We start from the raw sequence: 17,627 nt of genomic DNA on the forward strand, positions 1-17,627 counted from the left end.
GTATGTTTTTACTGATCTTCGCCCCCCCCCCCCCCCCGTTTATTTATTTATTTATTAGAGACAGAGAGAGCAACAGAGTTCAACAGCAAGTGAGGGAGAAGCAGGGTCCCCGCTGAGCAGAGAGCCCTATGATGTGGACTCAAGCTCTGGGCTCTGGGATTATGACTTGAGCTGAAGACAGACACTTAACGACTCAGCCACCCAGGTGCCCCGGATCTTTATTTTTTATTTTTTTCATTAGAGTAAGAGAGAAAACCGAGCATAGGGGAGGATCGGAGAGAGGGGGAGAAGCAGACTTCCTGCTGAGCAGGGAGCCTGATATGGGACTCAATCCCAGGATCCTGGGATCATGACTTGAGCCGAAGGCAGATGGTTAACCAGCTGGTCCACCGAGGTGCCCAGTTTTTATAGATCTTGGGTGCATACTTAGAAATGGGGTATTGCTGGTTATAGGTCATATGTATATTTTTGTGGTGGTTTTGTTTTGCTTTTTAATTTAAATTTTGCTAGTTAACATATGGTGCATGTATGTTTGATCTTATGTGAAACTACCAGCAATGTGAGAGAATTCTAATTGCCCATGTCCGTACCACCTCTTGGCAGAGTCCGTCATTTTACCTTTAGCCATTCGAGTGGTTGTAGAGTATATCTCATCCAGAAAACAAATATTATTTACATTGAGTTGAATTCACCCTATTTAGCATACAGTTTTTGCCTAATGCACACAATCATGAAATGCCACCACAAGGTAGAGAATGATTTTGTCAAAAGCCCCAGATTCTCCCCTATCCCCTGTATCAGCCTCACACCAACCTCAGCCTTGATCTGTTTTCTTTCCCTATAATCTTTTTTGGTCCTGGCTTACCAGGACTTATTAGCTGTATTTTTTGTCTTAATTTTCAGAGTTATCATTATATGCATATCAGTGCATATAACCTTAAAGGTCAAGTCATTTCTATCAAGTTGATAATGATAAACAGCAGTCTCTTCCCACCTCCTCTGGGTTTCTGATTCTACTTTCAACTCTTTCAGCCCTTGGTTGTGGTACATGCTTTTTCATTTCTAAGGAATCATGCTTCTAGGGCACCTGGGTGACTCAGTTGGTTAAGCAACTGCCTTCGGCTCAGGTCTGATCCTGGAGTCCCAGGATCAAGTCCCACATCGGGTCCTCTGCTCAGCAGGGAGTTGGCTTCTCCCTCTGCCCCTCGCCCCTCTCATGCTCTCTCTCTCAAATAAAATCTTAAAAAAAAAAATCGTGCTTCTATTACTTGATATTTCCATTTTCATTTATTAACTGCTTCTTAGGGAAGGTAAGGATTTATCTCTCTTATAATTCTGACCAGCCACACATACACCTGGCTGTATCTGGTAGAGACCTCCCACTATAAATACATTATTATTTTTTAGAAGTTATTATTTAGATTACTGAGTCTATGTAGTAGAAGCAGCAGATGCTGTGGAACGTACCTTCATTCTATTTTCTGTCTTGAATAATGTTTTTCTAGAGCTGTTAATTCTTTTCTTCATTCTCTGTGGATTTACTTCTCTTTCATGTCCAGACTTTCTGACAGAAATGTTTACCTCCTTCTCATATGTTCAGACAAAGGAGGTAATTTCACAGTTCCACTTGCTTTCTTGGATTTCTTCTTCGTGGAGTCCTCTGCCCTCCTGTTCCATCTGGGACTGGTCACTCTCCGGACACTTACATAGCTGCTTTTCTGAGCTCTCCATCATCATCTGTCTCTGGGTCAAAAACAATAAAAACCAGTAGGTATCAGCAGAGCCAAGGATAATGTGCACGTGTGTATAAGTATGGGTTAACACATGATTCATTTTGACCAGTCTGCCTGTTTTAGGAGTCATGTGTGCACATGGGGACCTTCAAATCCAGTCCAGCCTCTTTCCCTTTCTTAAAACGCTGTCCTGTGACAGTAAGAAACCTGGCTTCCAGGATTAATATATTTACTTATTTCATCAGGTCCTCAGCATGTAACCAGTCTCTGTCTTCATGACCACACCTCCTCCCACATGGACACCCTCCTCAGCCTGTTCTCTCTCTGATAGCTCAGGTCATCCCACCGTCCCCCGCCCCTAGGTGGTTGTGGATGCCCTTCTCTTCACCCTTTTCCTGTGGAGCCCCCATCTCCCATGGATGCCCACCTTAGTTCTGCCTGGCTCTGACACACCATGCCATTCTGGCCCCTGGGTGGATGCCCTCCCCACCACCTTTGCAAATGTCTTAGTTGCTGTGTCCCACCTAAGGGCTCAGTTGTTCAGGAAGGGAAGGAGATGAGCCAAGACACAGCTCTTCCATCCCCCAATTCTGTCTTCCATCCCCCAGTGCTTTGCTTTTTTCAGTCTTCCTATCCCGATGAGTTAATTCTGGCCATCCATTTGCTTAAACCCGAGATCTGAATGCCCTTGAATATTTGCATTTGGGGTGGGGGTGTGGGGGCTGGATCCCAGGGCCCTGAGATCTTGACCTGAGCTGAAAACAGATGCTTAACCAACGGATTGGGCCACCCAGGCGCCCCAGTGATTGGATATTTGTGTTTATTGCAAAATGTTCGTCACAATAAGTCTAGTTAACATACATTAGCTTTAATAGTTACAAAATTCTTTTTCCTTGTAGTGAGCAGTTTTAAGAATTACTCTCTTAGCAACTTTCAAATATATGCAACAGTATTATTATCTGTGGTTGCAATGATGTACATGACATCCCCGTGACGTCATTATTTTATAACTAGAAGTTTGTACCTTTTGACTCCCTTTCACCCATTTTGCCCTCACCTCCACCCCCTGCCTCTGGCAACCACCAGTCTGTTCTGTGAATCTGTGGTCTTACAAACTCACTCGTTGAGACTGATGTTTCACCTAAATCTAGGCAAGACTGGCCCTCTGCACTCACCATCCCCACTGTTCTCTTTACTTCAGTATTGTACTAATTTTAAAAAGCAGCCGAGATTCCCCCCAGCTCACACTACTTACTGATTGTAGTTGCTTGTTTGATAGAGCCTTCGCGGTCTCTTTGCATCGTGATGCATTTGGAAGCCTTAAAAGCATACCATATTTAACTATAATGATCCTGTTTTAAATATTGGGATCAATTGGAACACGGTGTTCTTGCTCGAATCCCTTGCAGTTATTAGCAATTGAATTTATGGGGTCCCGAGAGTATATGACTGAAACTCTAGAGATAGACACTCTTTCGCTAGTACCTAATGCCAAGCAAGATGAACGTTTTAGAGACTCAGTGTGGTAATTTTATGCCTTTAGATATGGGTTTTACACAAACCACAATTCTAGAGGAGACTTAGGAGGTAAAGAAAAAAAATTTTTTTTTCAAAAATGACAGGTTTTGGAAGCATAATTCTGTGATGAATGGCTGCGCAAAAATACTGTTTATGCAAGTACAGAGACATTTTTCTCTGACAGTGGAGCAAAGTCCAAACTGTTACATCTTGGTTTTGTAGGACACAGGGAGATGGAAACTGCTTGGAAAAGACCATTGTTTCTCGGCTTGCCTGCCCCTCCTCCACCCCAGGAGGAGCCTGAAGCCAGTCATTCATGCAAAGGCACTTCCCAGGGGCAGCTGAACTTGCCAGCCACGTCTTGCTTGGTGTTCTTCTTACACCTGACTCTCTCCTGCACTTTGGCATCCGAAATTGGGAGCAATGTTTCCTGTTCAAATACCTTTTTCTCAACTGTGGCCCTTGATAAAAACCTGCAATGATTTTACAGCATAGTATCCTATTCTTTCCTGATATTTAAAAAAAGAAAAAGGAAATAGCAAAATTCTTTAAATTTTGAATACTGACAGTTTAAAATTTGTGAAAGTATTCTTAAATTTCTGTTCAAGGTAAATTCAACTTTCTTCTTCTTGTAACATATCCAGAATAGGTTATGTGTCTTTTTTTTTTTCTGGATGATTTCATGTAGAACAAATTACAAGACGGTTCTAGAACCCTATTGGCAGATGCCTTAAGTTTCTAGTAGGTGATCAATAAATGCTGAATATAAGTTATCTGTTTATAGATTGATTAAATTGTATACTCCCTTTACCAGATAGAGGGTGGAAAAGCATCCATAGGTGTATGTGTATTGAAATTTTTATAAAGAAATTGAAGGCTTTTTTTTTTTTTAAAGATTTTATTCATTTATTCATGAGAGACAGAGAGAGAGGCAGAGGTAGAAGCAGGCCCCCTGCTTGAGCAGGGAGCCTGATGTGGGACTCAATCCCAGGACCCCGGGACCATGACCTGGGCCAAAGGCAGTTGCTCAACCAACTGAGCCATCCAGGCGCCTGTGGAAGTTGAAGGCTTTTTTTAAAGCCTCATCAGGCCAACAAATTTTTTTTTTGTTGTCAGGGATGTGAATAGCATTGCCAAGAATTGTTTTAAATATTCTTTTATTGGGGTGCCTGGGTGGCTCAGTGGGTTAAGCCGCTGCCTTCGGCTCAGGTCATGATCCCAGGTCCTGGGTTCAAGCCCCACATCGGGCTTTCTGCTCAGCAGGGAGCCTGCTTCCTCCTCTCTCTCTGCCTGCCTCTCTGCCTACTTGTGATTTCTCTCTGTCAAATAAATAAATAAAATCTTTAAAAAAAAATAAATATTCTTTTATTATTTGTTTATTTCAACTCTTTTAGGTACAAATATTTATGTATGTAAGATTTGCCATTCCAGTTTAAAATTCTTCCAGAAGAGTGGTTCCTTACCTGAGAATTTAGATAAGAGAGAGACTATAAATTATTTTAAAGTATTTATTTTCATAGCATAGGGTGATTTGTAGAATGTATATATACGGATGAAAGACCTTCTTCATTCATGCAAAAACGTTTACTGAATATCTAAGGTATTAAAATATTAAGAGATTGAGCTGCCTTCTGTCTAGTTTGTTTGTTTGTTTGTTCTGTCCTTTCTCCAAAGGAGCAGAGATGAAACGTGGTTCTATGTGAATTTTAAATTACCTATGAGGAGAATTAAGCTCAAAAATAGATCTAGATTTCAATTGTGTACTCAACCAAAATATACGTATTCTAATTAGTCTGCTAATTGCCTCTTGGATTCCATCCCAGCATTCCAGTAGAGTAAGAGGATGCATTTTGCTCCTATCTTTATATTATCTCAGATAACGTAAAAGATTGTGTTTTCTTATTCCCTGGCAGGTTGGTACAGAGGATATACCCTCCAGAATAAATCTAAAAAGGTATGGTTTCTCATTTACTTTGCCTGCTAGCTTTGTGTTATGCTACCTGGGCCCATTTTCTGCTCCTTGCTGCCTCTAGACCTGGTTTGTGTTCTGTGGGATGGCTGTTGTTTAGATCTGAAAACAAATTCTCTGACCTTAATGTGTGTAAAATCGCACAAGTCCTGTGGACCACACTTCCCACCAGCCAACTTAAGAGGGAAGGCCAGAGTTGAATTAACTCCCCAGGTAGGGCCCTCACAGCACTTGCAGGCTTGCTGCTCCCTGCCCCTGGAGCTCAGCAGGCTGGTGATGCGATGAGAGTGTTATTGTTGGCTGTCTCCTTCAGGGGAACCCATGCTGCCACTTGGTTCTTTAGCTCCCCAGTGCCAACATCCCAGAACTAAAGCATCTCCCCATTTCTACTTGAGTCCATCCTTTGTTATAAAATGATAAGCCAGAGTAGTAGATTTGAAACTGAACCTCACAGCCAATCCCAGTAATACATCATGAAATCAACATCAGGGGTTATTAATCATCATCTTCCAAAAACTGAAACTCCGAAAAGTAGAAAAGAAAGTAGAAAATGGAATGCCGTGAAAAATACTGTCTCATGAAACTTTTGTGTGAGACAAAAAACTTTTGTATTTTTTAATGTATTTTAAATTATATTTTAGGCATAGTTAAGGACTCGGTTGCCATGAAAATGTATCTTGTCATGGGCAGAGAGTTTGAAAAATAACTGACCCTAGCAGGTTCCTCTACCCCGTGCCAAAACTACTCATCATCAAGCTAAAGAAAATCTGTTAGTTACGTTAATACCCCCTCAGTTAATTTTAGGTCAGGTCAGGCCTTTTCCTTTGACGCTGCATTCTGGGGCAGCAAGGCCTGTCAGCACTTTGTTTGAAAGAGAAACGGGGTTGATGGGACCATCACTTTTCACAGTTAGTTCACATGCAAAATAGCTAATTAGGAGAGGGGTAAGAGAAACATTTTAGAATTTATCAAGAAGTGAGTGAAAAACACACACACACACAACAAAACCCACAGTTCTTATTTTTCAAGCATGGCATGAGATACAAGTAATCTGAGCACACAACTCTTGAAAGAGCTCAGGGCCCAGAGAAACCCCTTTCTACAAGGTTGTAGTCATTAGAAATCAGCGTTGTTTGGATCAAATTTTCTATATATTTGGATCTGGAGTCACTATTTTGCACATTTACATGTCCACACATGCAGTTTGTTAACGTTTACAGTTTGAAAATCTACCAAAATAAAGGAGTGTTTGCTTGTCACGTGAGTATCAACTCCCACAGTTTGGTCTTTTATCCCTCCCCAAATCCTGATGCTGAATTTTTCTGCCCACAGTTTGATTCCTACGTTTTCTCACCTGTTTTCATTTCCAACCTAACTACTTTGATTTAATCTCTTGCTGACTTCAATTTCTCCAGGCCTTCAAATAGTGACCAAGGACAAGGACATCCTGGCATGAATAAGAGCGTAGTGAGACAAAAGCCTTTCTTTATTTTAGGATCCTTGTCCGTGGTTTATAGATACTCCTACTTCTTAGTTTGGTTAGCCCTATCTTTGTTTATTTTACTCATAATTATAGAAATGATAAGTTATTTCGAAGCATGATTGGAGCTAACCATTTAGAAGTTCTGAATTTATTAAAGAGCAAGAAGACTTATTCCATTTCCCAGTCTGCTAAAAAAAAAAAAAAAAAGGTCAACTTAAAAAAAATGAACAAAACCCCATTCTCAGGTAAGATCACATGAACTTAAAGAACAAACAAAATTCTTTATTTTTAACTGGTGATTGTGAATCATGTTGAAACAAGGTCCCTGGCCACACTTTTCCCTTTCAGAGATCTACAGTATGTAAGGATTTTTTTTGCACATAGACCTTGGTTTCTAAGGCATCCTGTGATGTCCTAATAGATCAGAATCTATCCAGCTCATACCCTTGTTGTTGGCTTTGAAAAGGAAATCGCATGCTCCCCCAGTGTGTTTTTAGTTTTGTTTGTTTGTTTTCATTTCCTTAAAACCCTTACTTAAACTTGAAATCTCACCCTTAAGAATTATTTCAGAAAGAACTTTCAGTTCTTGATAATTCAACTTTGTAATTCAATGAAATGATAGTACTAACAAGGATGTTGCTTTTACTTGTTGATTTTTAAGTTGAAATGTCTTCCTGGTGGAGAGTAGCAGGAAGCATCAAGGGAATTTAGATTCAGTCATCATGAATTATGTTCAGCTTTGACACCCTTTCATTAAAAGATCCAGCCTGTTTGAAATCCTCTCCTAATGCTGTTTTTTCCTGCGTTTGCCGGTCTTTGTGGGGGAGCTATTTGAAAGGCCTATTATTTTAATGGAAATTTTTGGTGTCATTTATCAGCAAACCTAGTCATTTAGAGTGGTGATAAAATGCGCTAGTGGTTTTACGAATTGAAGAAGCCCAGAGCTTTGCAGAAACTGATTATTGATTCTGGCAGGATTGTGGAAGTGTGGATAACGGCAATATCTAGAAAGTGGTTAGATATTTTTTTTTCCTCAAGTGAGTAGGTTGCATTGAGAAAGGAGAATCAAAATTGACATAAGCTATAAATTAGTAATCTATCCCCCAGGTTTTTCCTGCCTTTCTGTGTGTCAGATGGAAAGAAGGAAGGAAAACTTCTCCAAGGCTCAGATTTACTAGAGCAGTTAAATGGATGTAAGTGGACATATGTTGTCATGGAAGGATGGGGCCTGCAAATAAAAGGGAGGTAATGGAACAAAATAAATATTCTCTTAAAATGAAAGTCCTCGTGTCTGTACATTCAGTATAAATTATCTGCTTGGGTGTTACAAATGCTTGTATCTTGGATTTTTCCCAATTATTAAGAGACTAGTAATCAGATTACAAATGCACAAAAATTTTAATTCGTCCTTTACCTTCTTGATGAGAAAAGTTTTCTGCAAGGATATTCCCTGGGATAAGCAGTGTTACCTCTTATTTTAACCTCCAAGTGTGGCTTCTTTGAGCTACTGCTTTAAGTGGCTCATCGTTTACAAAGTGTCCACTCCCCATTCCTTCCCAACCCCATCCCTGGCCACGCCCATTCTACTTTCTGTCTCTGTGGATTTAACCACTCTAGATCCCTCCTACAAGTGGAATCATAACAGTATTTGTCCTTTTGTGTCTGGATTACTTCACTTAGCATCATATCCTCAAGGTGAGTTCTGGAGGATCAAGTCTCATTCTCCACCAAGATGGCAGTCAACAAGACATTTACCTCCAGATGGACAGAAGAAACACCCAAAGTTCCTTAGACACCCTAAGCACAGATCTGGAGCTTCAGAACATCAGAAATTAGGCCCCATAGGAATTACACCTACATTTGAGTTTTTGTTTAACTGTTTGATCAGTTTTCCAAAATCACTTTGAATCCTGCCCCTGTAATGAAAAAGGTCAGTGTCATCTTGTCTCTCTGTGTATTCTGGGTCTTATCAGTAACAGATCAGCATAGTACTTTCTTACTTACACACCACATGTATACCCCTTTCTCAAAGTGAAGAGGGGAAGGTAATGTACTTTTTTGGGCGGGGAGGGGGGGCGGTTCCTGCCTGGCTGGAAAGGACAGTCATTTTGCTTTCGACTCAGGCAGTGACAAGATCTTACCTGTCATCACCAAGACTGGGAACAGCTCAGTCTCAGATTTTCTTTCTGTTTCCTGTTTTATTGGTAAAAGGCTAAGATGGAGAAAGAAGAGTATTAGATAAATAGAGCACATGAAGCCGGACACAAGACTGACGCCAGTAGAAGTGAACTAGTTTTCTGTCTCTGGATGGATTAAGGATCCCTGCGTACACACACATCTTTGACTCAGCCCCCATGTAGGAAGGTCTTCCTTTCCCACCTTTGTGGTCAGTCCCCCAACAGAGAATGCACACAGGGTCGCACTGACCTCTGCAGGTGCAGGGCTAGGAGTAGTCAAACCAGTGGTACCCGGTAAATAGGTTCTTCTCCTCCCTCTGCTGGTCTGGCGTGCAGAGTACCCTAGAACAAAGAACAGCAGTGCCTTTTCCCCATGGCGTTGCCTCCGTTTATCCATGAGGGTGTCACACAGGTAAACAACAGAAGCCGTTGGCATCAGGAAAACTCAGATCCCTGACTTGCTTTTTGTGATCTGATCCTCACTTCTTCAGTTTCTACTGACCAGTTTCCAGGCTTTCTCTTAGGCCCTTATGGGCCTTAGTTTCCCCACGAGCAACATCACAACAGTGATGTAGAATGGCCTCTTAAGAACATAGACTGGGGAGCAATTTGAGACTGGGAAGTGCTAAAAATAACCAGATAACTAGTACTAATTGATTTGGGGCGCATTTGGCTTAAGTGAAAGTGGTGAGAAGGGATTGTTTCGGAAAATCACTATAATTTCATGGGCCACTAAGTACACAGCCCTTTGGGTCACTAATTATGAGAAACCCTTTCAGGGCAGCAGTTCATGGCATTAGGATCTGGAAGGTTCTAGTTGCTGGCTGTCGAACCCCTTACCGTTACTGCAGCCCTGAGTTGGTCAGGACATGTTTGCCCCCTTCCGAAGCACTTCTCCCATGCTCTGTGAACCCCGATCTTCATTTCTATCTTTCCAGCCATGCTTTCAGGGAGGCGCAGTCAGTGTGGTCGGGCCCTAGAGACTGACCGCACACTCTGGTGACGGCCCAAGTATCCTATCTCCTCACTCGTTCCCGGTGCCATGTGTGCTCCTTACCCTGAGGTTTTTATGGCCGTATAACCAACGTTCTTCTCTCTGTAGGGGATCTTCCCTGAAACGTACATCCATTTGAAGGAGGCAACCGTGGAAGACCGAGGGTAAGTTCCCGTCCTGGGAAGACCCCTAAAAGTGGTGGACGTGTGAAATGATCATTAAAGAGTTTCTCATGTGCGTTACTGCTCTCATCTCGTCAGTTGCCCTTCTCACAAGGAGAGAGACGTGAATATGAGCTTTATTCCTGAGCTGATTCCTTCTTTCATAATCGCTCCTCTCTGGCATCCTTCCCCAGGATAGTAAAGACAGGCAGTGAACGAACGGAGGCCCCCTGCCTTCCTCCTGCACTGTGCTCACTGAGTGTGTGTGTGCACACACACAAACATTGGGTACCCTTTCGCTGCTAGGATTTCCAAGGGTCCCCAGTTTGGCAGCCGTGGGAGAGAGAGGAGCAAGCTGTCTCCGGCAGTGATCAGCTCTGGAGCTTAGACAAGTCCGTTAGCTTTATTGCCCCTTGGGCTTTGCCCATACAAATTGGAGGACATAAATCTGGCCGTGCGCTGGTCGAGAGCTTAATGTGGAATGATGAAATTATGTGTGTGAACGTGCTTTGCAGATGAAATCCATTATGTTTTGGATATTCTATTTTCTTACCCACCTTACCGGTTGTCCTGGACAGTGACTGCCTCTGTGGAGACTGAGGAGGAGTAAGACACTCAGCCTGAGGTGGTAGAGAGAGGCTGCTGGGTTGGTGAGCCCCGGGGACAGAGGAGGGAAGGAGAGCCCGGAGCAGGACTGGAATGCCAGGGTTGCTAGAGAGGAGAATGGATCAGAGTCACACAGACTCAAAGCGGCAAAAGAACATTTTCAGCTGTAAGTTCTACACCTGAATTTTATAGATGAGGGTGGAGACAGGCCCAGATTCACCCGGCTCTTCAGTGGCAGAACCAAGACTGGAAACCAGGTGTCCTGGCCACTTGGAGAAGCTTCTTTCCAGCAGGCCATTTCCCGGGCAGCCTCCGCCGTCACTAGCCGTAGCCATGTTGGAAGAAAGGCATGTAGGAAGGCGTATGGCCACTAACTAGGGTTGTCAGAGAAGAAGGCAAGGTGCTCAGCTACATTTGAAATCCAGATAACAACAAGTAATTGTTTATGGTTAGTATGTCCCAGGTATTTCATGAGTCATACTTCTACGGAGAAGTTGTTTCAAAACAAACAAAAAAAGAAGTTATTTCAGGCCATCTGAAATGCAGACTTAACTGGGCATCTGGTAGTCTTATTTAAGTCTGGCAGTCCTACCTCTCTTTCCCATTTGTTTGCTTGCCTTCACTCTCCTTTTGTTCATCATGAAAATACCAGAGGACTGATGGGAATAAATGTTGGCCCTGCTTTGTTCTGAGTCTCCTGTGAGCCCATGAGGAGTATGGTAGAGACACGTTTTCAGTGCAGTGAGGGAGCAGGTGAGAAGAAAATCGAGCCCCATTCCATCAGAGGGCAGAGCCTTGTCCCCCCCAGCAGGTCCTGTGTGAGATGCCCAGCCTCAGGACCCTTGTGCCTTGAACACTTTTCCACCCACCCTCCCTAACGAAATGGCCACTTGGCAGAACCAGTGAAAATACTGGGTTTGGGCCTCCATTCCGGGAGTCACGGAAGCTAGCCAGGCTCAGCAATTGCTCCTGTCGAGATACCAACTGGGGTGGTCCCAGCTATGCTGATGCCTTTGTTCCCTCACAGAAGTGGTTTATTTTGAGAGCTGGATCAGTAAGCCCCTTCTTTTCTCAGAGGCTTAGGTGTAATAAGGTCCGCTCAACAAATTTTCCCACAACAGATTCGTTGTCTTTCCAGCTGGACCACCCCATGCCCGTCTTTGCCCTGTGGGGAATATGAACCCTGTCAAGAAAAGCAGGGATGGTCAGCCCAGAGTAACACGAGCATCTCTCTGGTTCTCCGTAGGCAGCACGAGACCGTGATTCCTGGGGAGCTCCCGCTGGTCCAGGAGCTCACGTCGACGCTGCGAGAATGGGCCGTCATCTGGCGCAAGCTCTATGTGGTGAGCTTTCCCTCGGGTCTTGGAGCTATCTGTTCCACTGCTGGGTCTCAGCAACACATGAGCTCTCTGCATGGAACAGGGTGCATGTTAGCTGGACCGTACATGGCTGATAACCAGCGGATTCTCATTGTCCTGGAGTAGAGTCACTGATGACATGGGATGGCAGAAGAAAGAGCGGGACAGGCTCTTAGCCTCAACGTGTATCCTGGGGAATAGGAATTTGTCAGTGTTTCGCTGCTCAGCCACATGAGGACTCCCAGGAGGACGGCATTCTTTACTTTAGCCAGGCTTTCTTACAGACTCTGCAACTTGAGTGGTATTAAGCCGTGGTCTGAGGAGTCTTTCTTTTCAAGGCTGACTCAGGGTATCGTCTCTTACAGTAACATAGTCTTACAGACCTCAGAATGCAAATAAGATACACCAGCTCAGTGGGAAATGACACAGGAAGTAGCACATTCTCTCCATGATAAACCATAATCACAAGTCCCGTGTAGGTTTGCAATTAGGAAAAGGTAGATCTGGCTTTTCATGTTATCAGAGTGAAAATACGTGGGCAGCTGTCTTGCAAAAGGCCAAGAATGCTCCAAGTCCCCTGGAAGCAGCTCTTTCCTTGACAGTGGGATGCACAAACACCTTTTTCTAAAGTTCCCTCTTTCCTGGGGACCTAGAAGTCACTAGGTCCTGCCTCTCTAAGCATCTTCCCGGGCTGACCAGGGATTCCCAGGAGGAAGGTATATTTTCTCGTTCAATGCGTGAATGAGTGCAGCAAGGGAGTAGACTAGACCCGATGGCCTGGAAGCCAGTTTCTTTCCTTTATGTGACTTTGTTTATCTAGGTTTTTGTTCAGTCATGTGTTAATTCTTCATTTGGACTCTCGAAAACCAATCTCAATAACTTGTGAAGAACACCTTCCTCTAGACCTTTAGTACCAAAAACAGTCATCAGAAGCTCAGTCTAGCATGACTTCTAAGAGTTAAGGTATGATTTCATTTCCATCCTGGGCTGTTGTTACCCATGATGGATCACAGCAGCAGAAATCACCAGCCCCTTTGGTGGGAAAGCACAGGATTTTTCTCTGCCTGCCCATCTTTCAAGGCCTATTTCAAGTTCTTCCTTGTAATGTAGCTTCTAAAACAGCAATCCATGATGTTTCCTTCTGGACCTTAGGAGCATTTACTGCTGGGCCCATCATCTGGCCCTTGGGGCATCCTGCCTCGTAATGCAAGTGATCTTTTGATCTCTCTGTGTATAATTGAGGAGAGAGCTACCTGTAAGTTCTTAAATCTCCGGGACAGACGTGCTGTTTTAAGCCCTTTGGCCTGCATCGATCATCTGGTACCTCTGTTGAGAGCACTCTCTGGTTAATTGATTGGTTGGCGGATGCAACAAGTCTGATAGATGAGGAATGCACATACACGAGAGCTTCCTTAATGCGTTCTCTCTGGAAATTGATGTGTAGCGATACATACTTGATAGTAAGGACTGGGCAATGAGATTTTTAAAGTGGTAATGTTGGGGCATTGTGTGGCTCAGTCCAATAAGCATCTGCCTTTAGCTCAGGTCGTGATCTCAGGGTCCTGCATTGAGTCCTGCTCCTTGCTCAGCTGGGAGTCTACATCTCCCTCTTCCTCTGCGCCCCCACCCCCCGCTTGTGTACACTTTTTTTCTCTCTCGCACTCCCAAATAAATAGGTGAAATCTTAAAAAAAAATTATCCACTTAAAATGGGGTCATTATTAATCATGACTTTGTTGGGTTCCTGTTCCTAACATACTGACAGTTCACTTCAGGCAGAATTTCTGAACTTTCTCAAAAATTGACATCAAAGTAGCAAACCTCAGAATATTATCCTTCACTGGGTAAAAGATAAAAGGACCCCAAGTCTGTGGTTTTCACCCCCCCCCACGATTTCATTAGTGTTTTTGTTTTCTAATTCTGTAAGTTCGTTCAGTTCACATAAAGATAAATACTGATTTTACTGAACCACATCAGTACTTGTGTTTCTCACATGCCTTTCCTCCCTCAGATTATGAGACCAGGTGTTCACTTTTATTTATTTGTTTATATATTTATTTATTGAGAAGGTGAGAGAGAGAGAGCACACTCATACACAATAGCGTAGGGGAGGGCAGGAGGTGCGTGGTAGGGGCAGAGGGAGAGACGGAGATCAAGTCTCAAGCGGGGCTCAATCTCACGACCCTGAGAGCATGACCTGAGCTGAAATCAAGAGTCAGATGTTTAACCGACTGAGCCACCCAGGCACCCCCTGTTTGATATTTCAGGACCCGTGTAGAATCTTAGAACCTCCACGGTTCTCTCCAACACATTTCCTAGTTCTCTCCTTTTCAGTCTGTGCTCATGAGAAATGTCTGTAGCAGATCCAGAGCCTTATGTGAGAGGAAAATGCCATCCACTAACCAGGATAAGCCCAGCTGTGTAGACACAGGTAATTATTCCAGACAGGAAAGACATTTGGATGGCTCTGACTTAATTTTAGCAGCTGCACTGTAACCTTGTGAAATAACCATAAATATGTTTTAAAGCGGGGAGGAGTTCTTCATGCTAAAGAGAGGAGAACCCACTCCTCCAAAGCGGAAAAAGAAATGCTGACCACTGCCATGTGCCTTCTTTTCCTCTTTGTTATATTAGTATTATTTTGTCCCATTTAATTGTCTTTCTTGGTGGTGTTGGCTTTATGCCAGACTGAGGGAGACAAATCCTGGACTAGAAATTCGGGAGCTTGGCGTCTCATCCAGGCCCTGTCCAGCAAGCCCTGTGGTCTTGGGCAAGCCACTTGATGTTTCCAGGTATTGTCTGGATTCTGCCCCCCATGTGAAAGCGATGGAAAATCCGCCTTGTTGACTCCATGGGGTTGTGTGAGCATGCAGAGAGGTGCTGGCTGTGAGGTCATTGCGCAGATGGAGCATCCAGGACTCTGCACATGGCATTCTTGCTGCTGTCTTAGTTTGAAACAGCAGCCGCTCTGGATGTCCTCCCTCTGGGCAGCCTTGACTTGGCATCCCTCTGACCCGGCTTGCAGACTCTGAAGCTCCCTTGTACGTGCTTCCTGCCCTCCCCACCAATCCAAGGCCACTTCCCTTGTCTTTTGTTATCATCTTAGGCGGAGAGGCCTTGAGCGCTCAGTAAGCAGGCTAAGTGTTTCTCAGGACAGATAGCGAGCCTCCTTCGTTTAGGCTCAAGTTCGGGAGGCATGGATCATTCCAGCAAAGAAAGGGGGAAGCCTGCCAATGCAGAGTGCAAGTTCACAGCAGTTTCTGGCTTCATCTATACTGCTCGTCCTCATTTGGAGCCTGTTTAGTGAGTGTGTTTTCAGGGGTGGTCCGGAAAGGGGGAAACAATATGAATGAAATGTGGTCGCCTCTTGAAATGACAAGACTGTGGACATTGAGGTTAGATAGGCAGCTGGTTCTTAAAAGTCTGACTTGCTCCTCTGCTTGGAACGTACTCATATATTCAGAAGAATATAGCATACCCAGCAATAGTTACTGCAGACAAACACACTAAAACAGGAAGAACTCAGATCCCGAAGGCAGGGATTTGGGTCCAGGGTAGGCCACTAGCTGATTCTGCCGCCTGAGACGAGTCCTTTGACCCCTACATTGCACTTCCCTCACCTGGAACAGTAATGATATATACGCCCTGCACACTTGCTGTAAGGATTCAGTCAGATAATCTGGATAAAACTTCCAGGACAGTGCCTGGTGCTTTGTCATCAAACAGCCTGGCTGTCCCCAGCACTGCCTTCGTGTAAGGGTTCACTGATGATGGGAGGTGTTAGAAGAGCAAGACTGCACAGTGGAGTTCTACCCTGAAGTCAGTTGAGGGTGCACCCTTCAGCTTGGGGCTGACGGGCGGGCTTGCTTCCAGCCTGGTGTGAATGTAACCACTGTAGGTCACTGGTTGTAAGCGCTCTGCCCGTTATTCTCTGCTGCCTCTCGGGATCATTCGTTGTCCCCAGCCTGGGAAAGTAGATCCAGTGAGCTGAACTCTGGCCTTCTTTCCCTTCTAGCAGCACATCTCCTTTGTTCCATGCGAGTTCTGCCAGCCAGAAGGGCGAATGAGTCTGCATTGATTTAGACATGATTGGACTAGTGTAATACCCAGACTTCCTTCTCACTAACAACCCAACTATACTTTTTGAATATGCACGAGTCTACATCCCACATTATGTTTTCTCAACAATAATCAGGACTTGAAAACTGACAAGTTAGAGTGTGTTTGTGGGGACAGAAGGAGGAACATTTCTGAAAGAGGGATGTCCTGGGAATTCTGAGATAAGTGGTGATGTTAAACATACTCTATAATTTCTCACCCCAAGATTTAACTCAGTGCTGTTTCCCCGCCTTCCGGTTGGAGAAATGGTTCAATGAGTTTTGGCCCGCGAGGCTGTGTTGTTCGTATAATTTTGGGAGACTGAATCTAATCCTTTTTCCTTACAGAAAAGAGATATGAGACAAGCCTGGTGTGGAAGGTGGTTTATATGTATTGTTGAATCAAGTGAGCATAATTGCTAAAATGTAGTTCATAGAATGGACTGATCTCCTCTCATTTATTTATTTTTTGAAAAAGATGTATTTATTAGAGAGCACATGCCCGTGAGTAGGGAGGGGCAGAGGGAGAGACAGAATCCCAAGCAGACTCCCCGCTGAACAGGGAGCCCTGTGAAGGGCTCAGTCCCACGACCCTGAGATCATGACCTGAGGCGAAGCCAAGGGACGTTCAAATGACTGAGCCACTCAGGCGCCCCTGATCTTCTCGCATTTAAAATTCACCAGTACAATAAAACCTTGAGCCAGTCTGTAGTTGTGTAAAAATCTGGAGGGGAGAAAGTGCCCATAACTGAGGGTGGGGGTGAGGAACGTGCCAGACACAATGAATTGCCCTTCTTCCCATCATTGCATATCCACGCCGATGAAAGCTACTCGAGTCTAATCTTTCTGAAGGGGTGGTTATTATGGGCTGCTGGAGCATATGCTCTGAAGTGTAATTAAGCTGGTCTCATGGTTGGAAACCAGCATCTGATTGCTTATTACCAGAGACAGAAAATTCCCATAGAAAATTCGGTCTTGTCCGGGCATTCCGTCTGTGAGTGGTGAACCCTGCTTGGGCCTGGCTCTCTTGTGAGAGACAAGATGAGAGGTGGTCGTGACCCAGGACAGGGCAGGGGGTGTGCTCTGGGTCCTTTTCCAGTTTTGTTCTGCCCCTCTCATGCTTGCTTGCCTCTCAGGATTCCTTGTGCTATATCCTGAGGCAAAATGGTCTTAGTAGAATCTTTGCTTCAAAAATGAAGCCTTTGCTAGTTAGGCAAAGAATTTTTGTGGCAAAGAAAAGAGGCACTAGGGTAGAGAGGAGGAGTGTCAGACCGTGTGGATTCCCTTTTTCCCAGAGTGCAGTGTGGCCCGAGGTCATACACGGGAAGCGGGACACTACTCCGGACCCCAGGAGTTAGAGATGGGAGTCACTGCAGAGAGCTCTGCCAGGTGAAATTGGATGGGAGCCTCTGAGCAGATAAGCGCATCAGAGGGAGATGGTTAGAGTCAGAGCCAGTTAATCAGGAAGTTGCTCGAAGGAGTAATTAAGTTTAAGGTCTCCACCATAGACTCACAGATGCTCAGCCTGGGGA

At 44.3% G+C, this 17,627-nt stretch overlaps 1 protein-coding gene across 2 annotated transcripts in view; it reads left to right on the plus strand.

Moving 5' to 3' along the window:
* DOCK5 (dedicator of cytokinesis 5) overlaps window positions 1-17,627 on the plus strand; it is a 218,837-nt gene that overhangs the window by 74,518 nt on the left and 126,692 nt on the right. For both annotated transcript variants that reach the window (XM_047717378.1, XM_047717379.1), the window contains 3 exons: window positions 5,165-5,205; window positions 9,983-10,038; window positions 11,888-11,984. In XM_047717378.1, the coding sequence (XP_047573334.1) occupies window positions 5,165-5,205; window positions 9,983-10,038; window positions 11,888-11,984 (194 nt within the window). The remainder of the gene's footprint in view (window positions 1-5,164; window positions 5,206-9,982; window positions 10,039-11,887; window positions 11,985-17,627) is intronic.

Source organism: Lutra lutra, chromosome 2, assembly GCF_902655055.1.
Source record: "Lutra lutra chromosome 2, mLutLut1.2, whole genome shotgun sequence".
NCBI classification, from domain to species: Eukaryota; Metazoa; Chordata; class Mammalia; order Carnivora; family Mustelidae; genus Lutra; species Lutra lutra.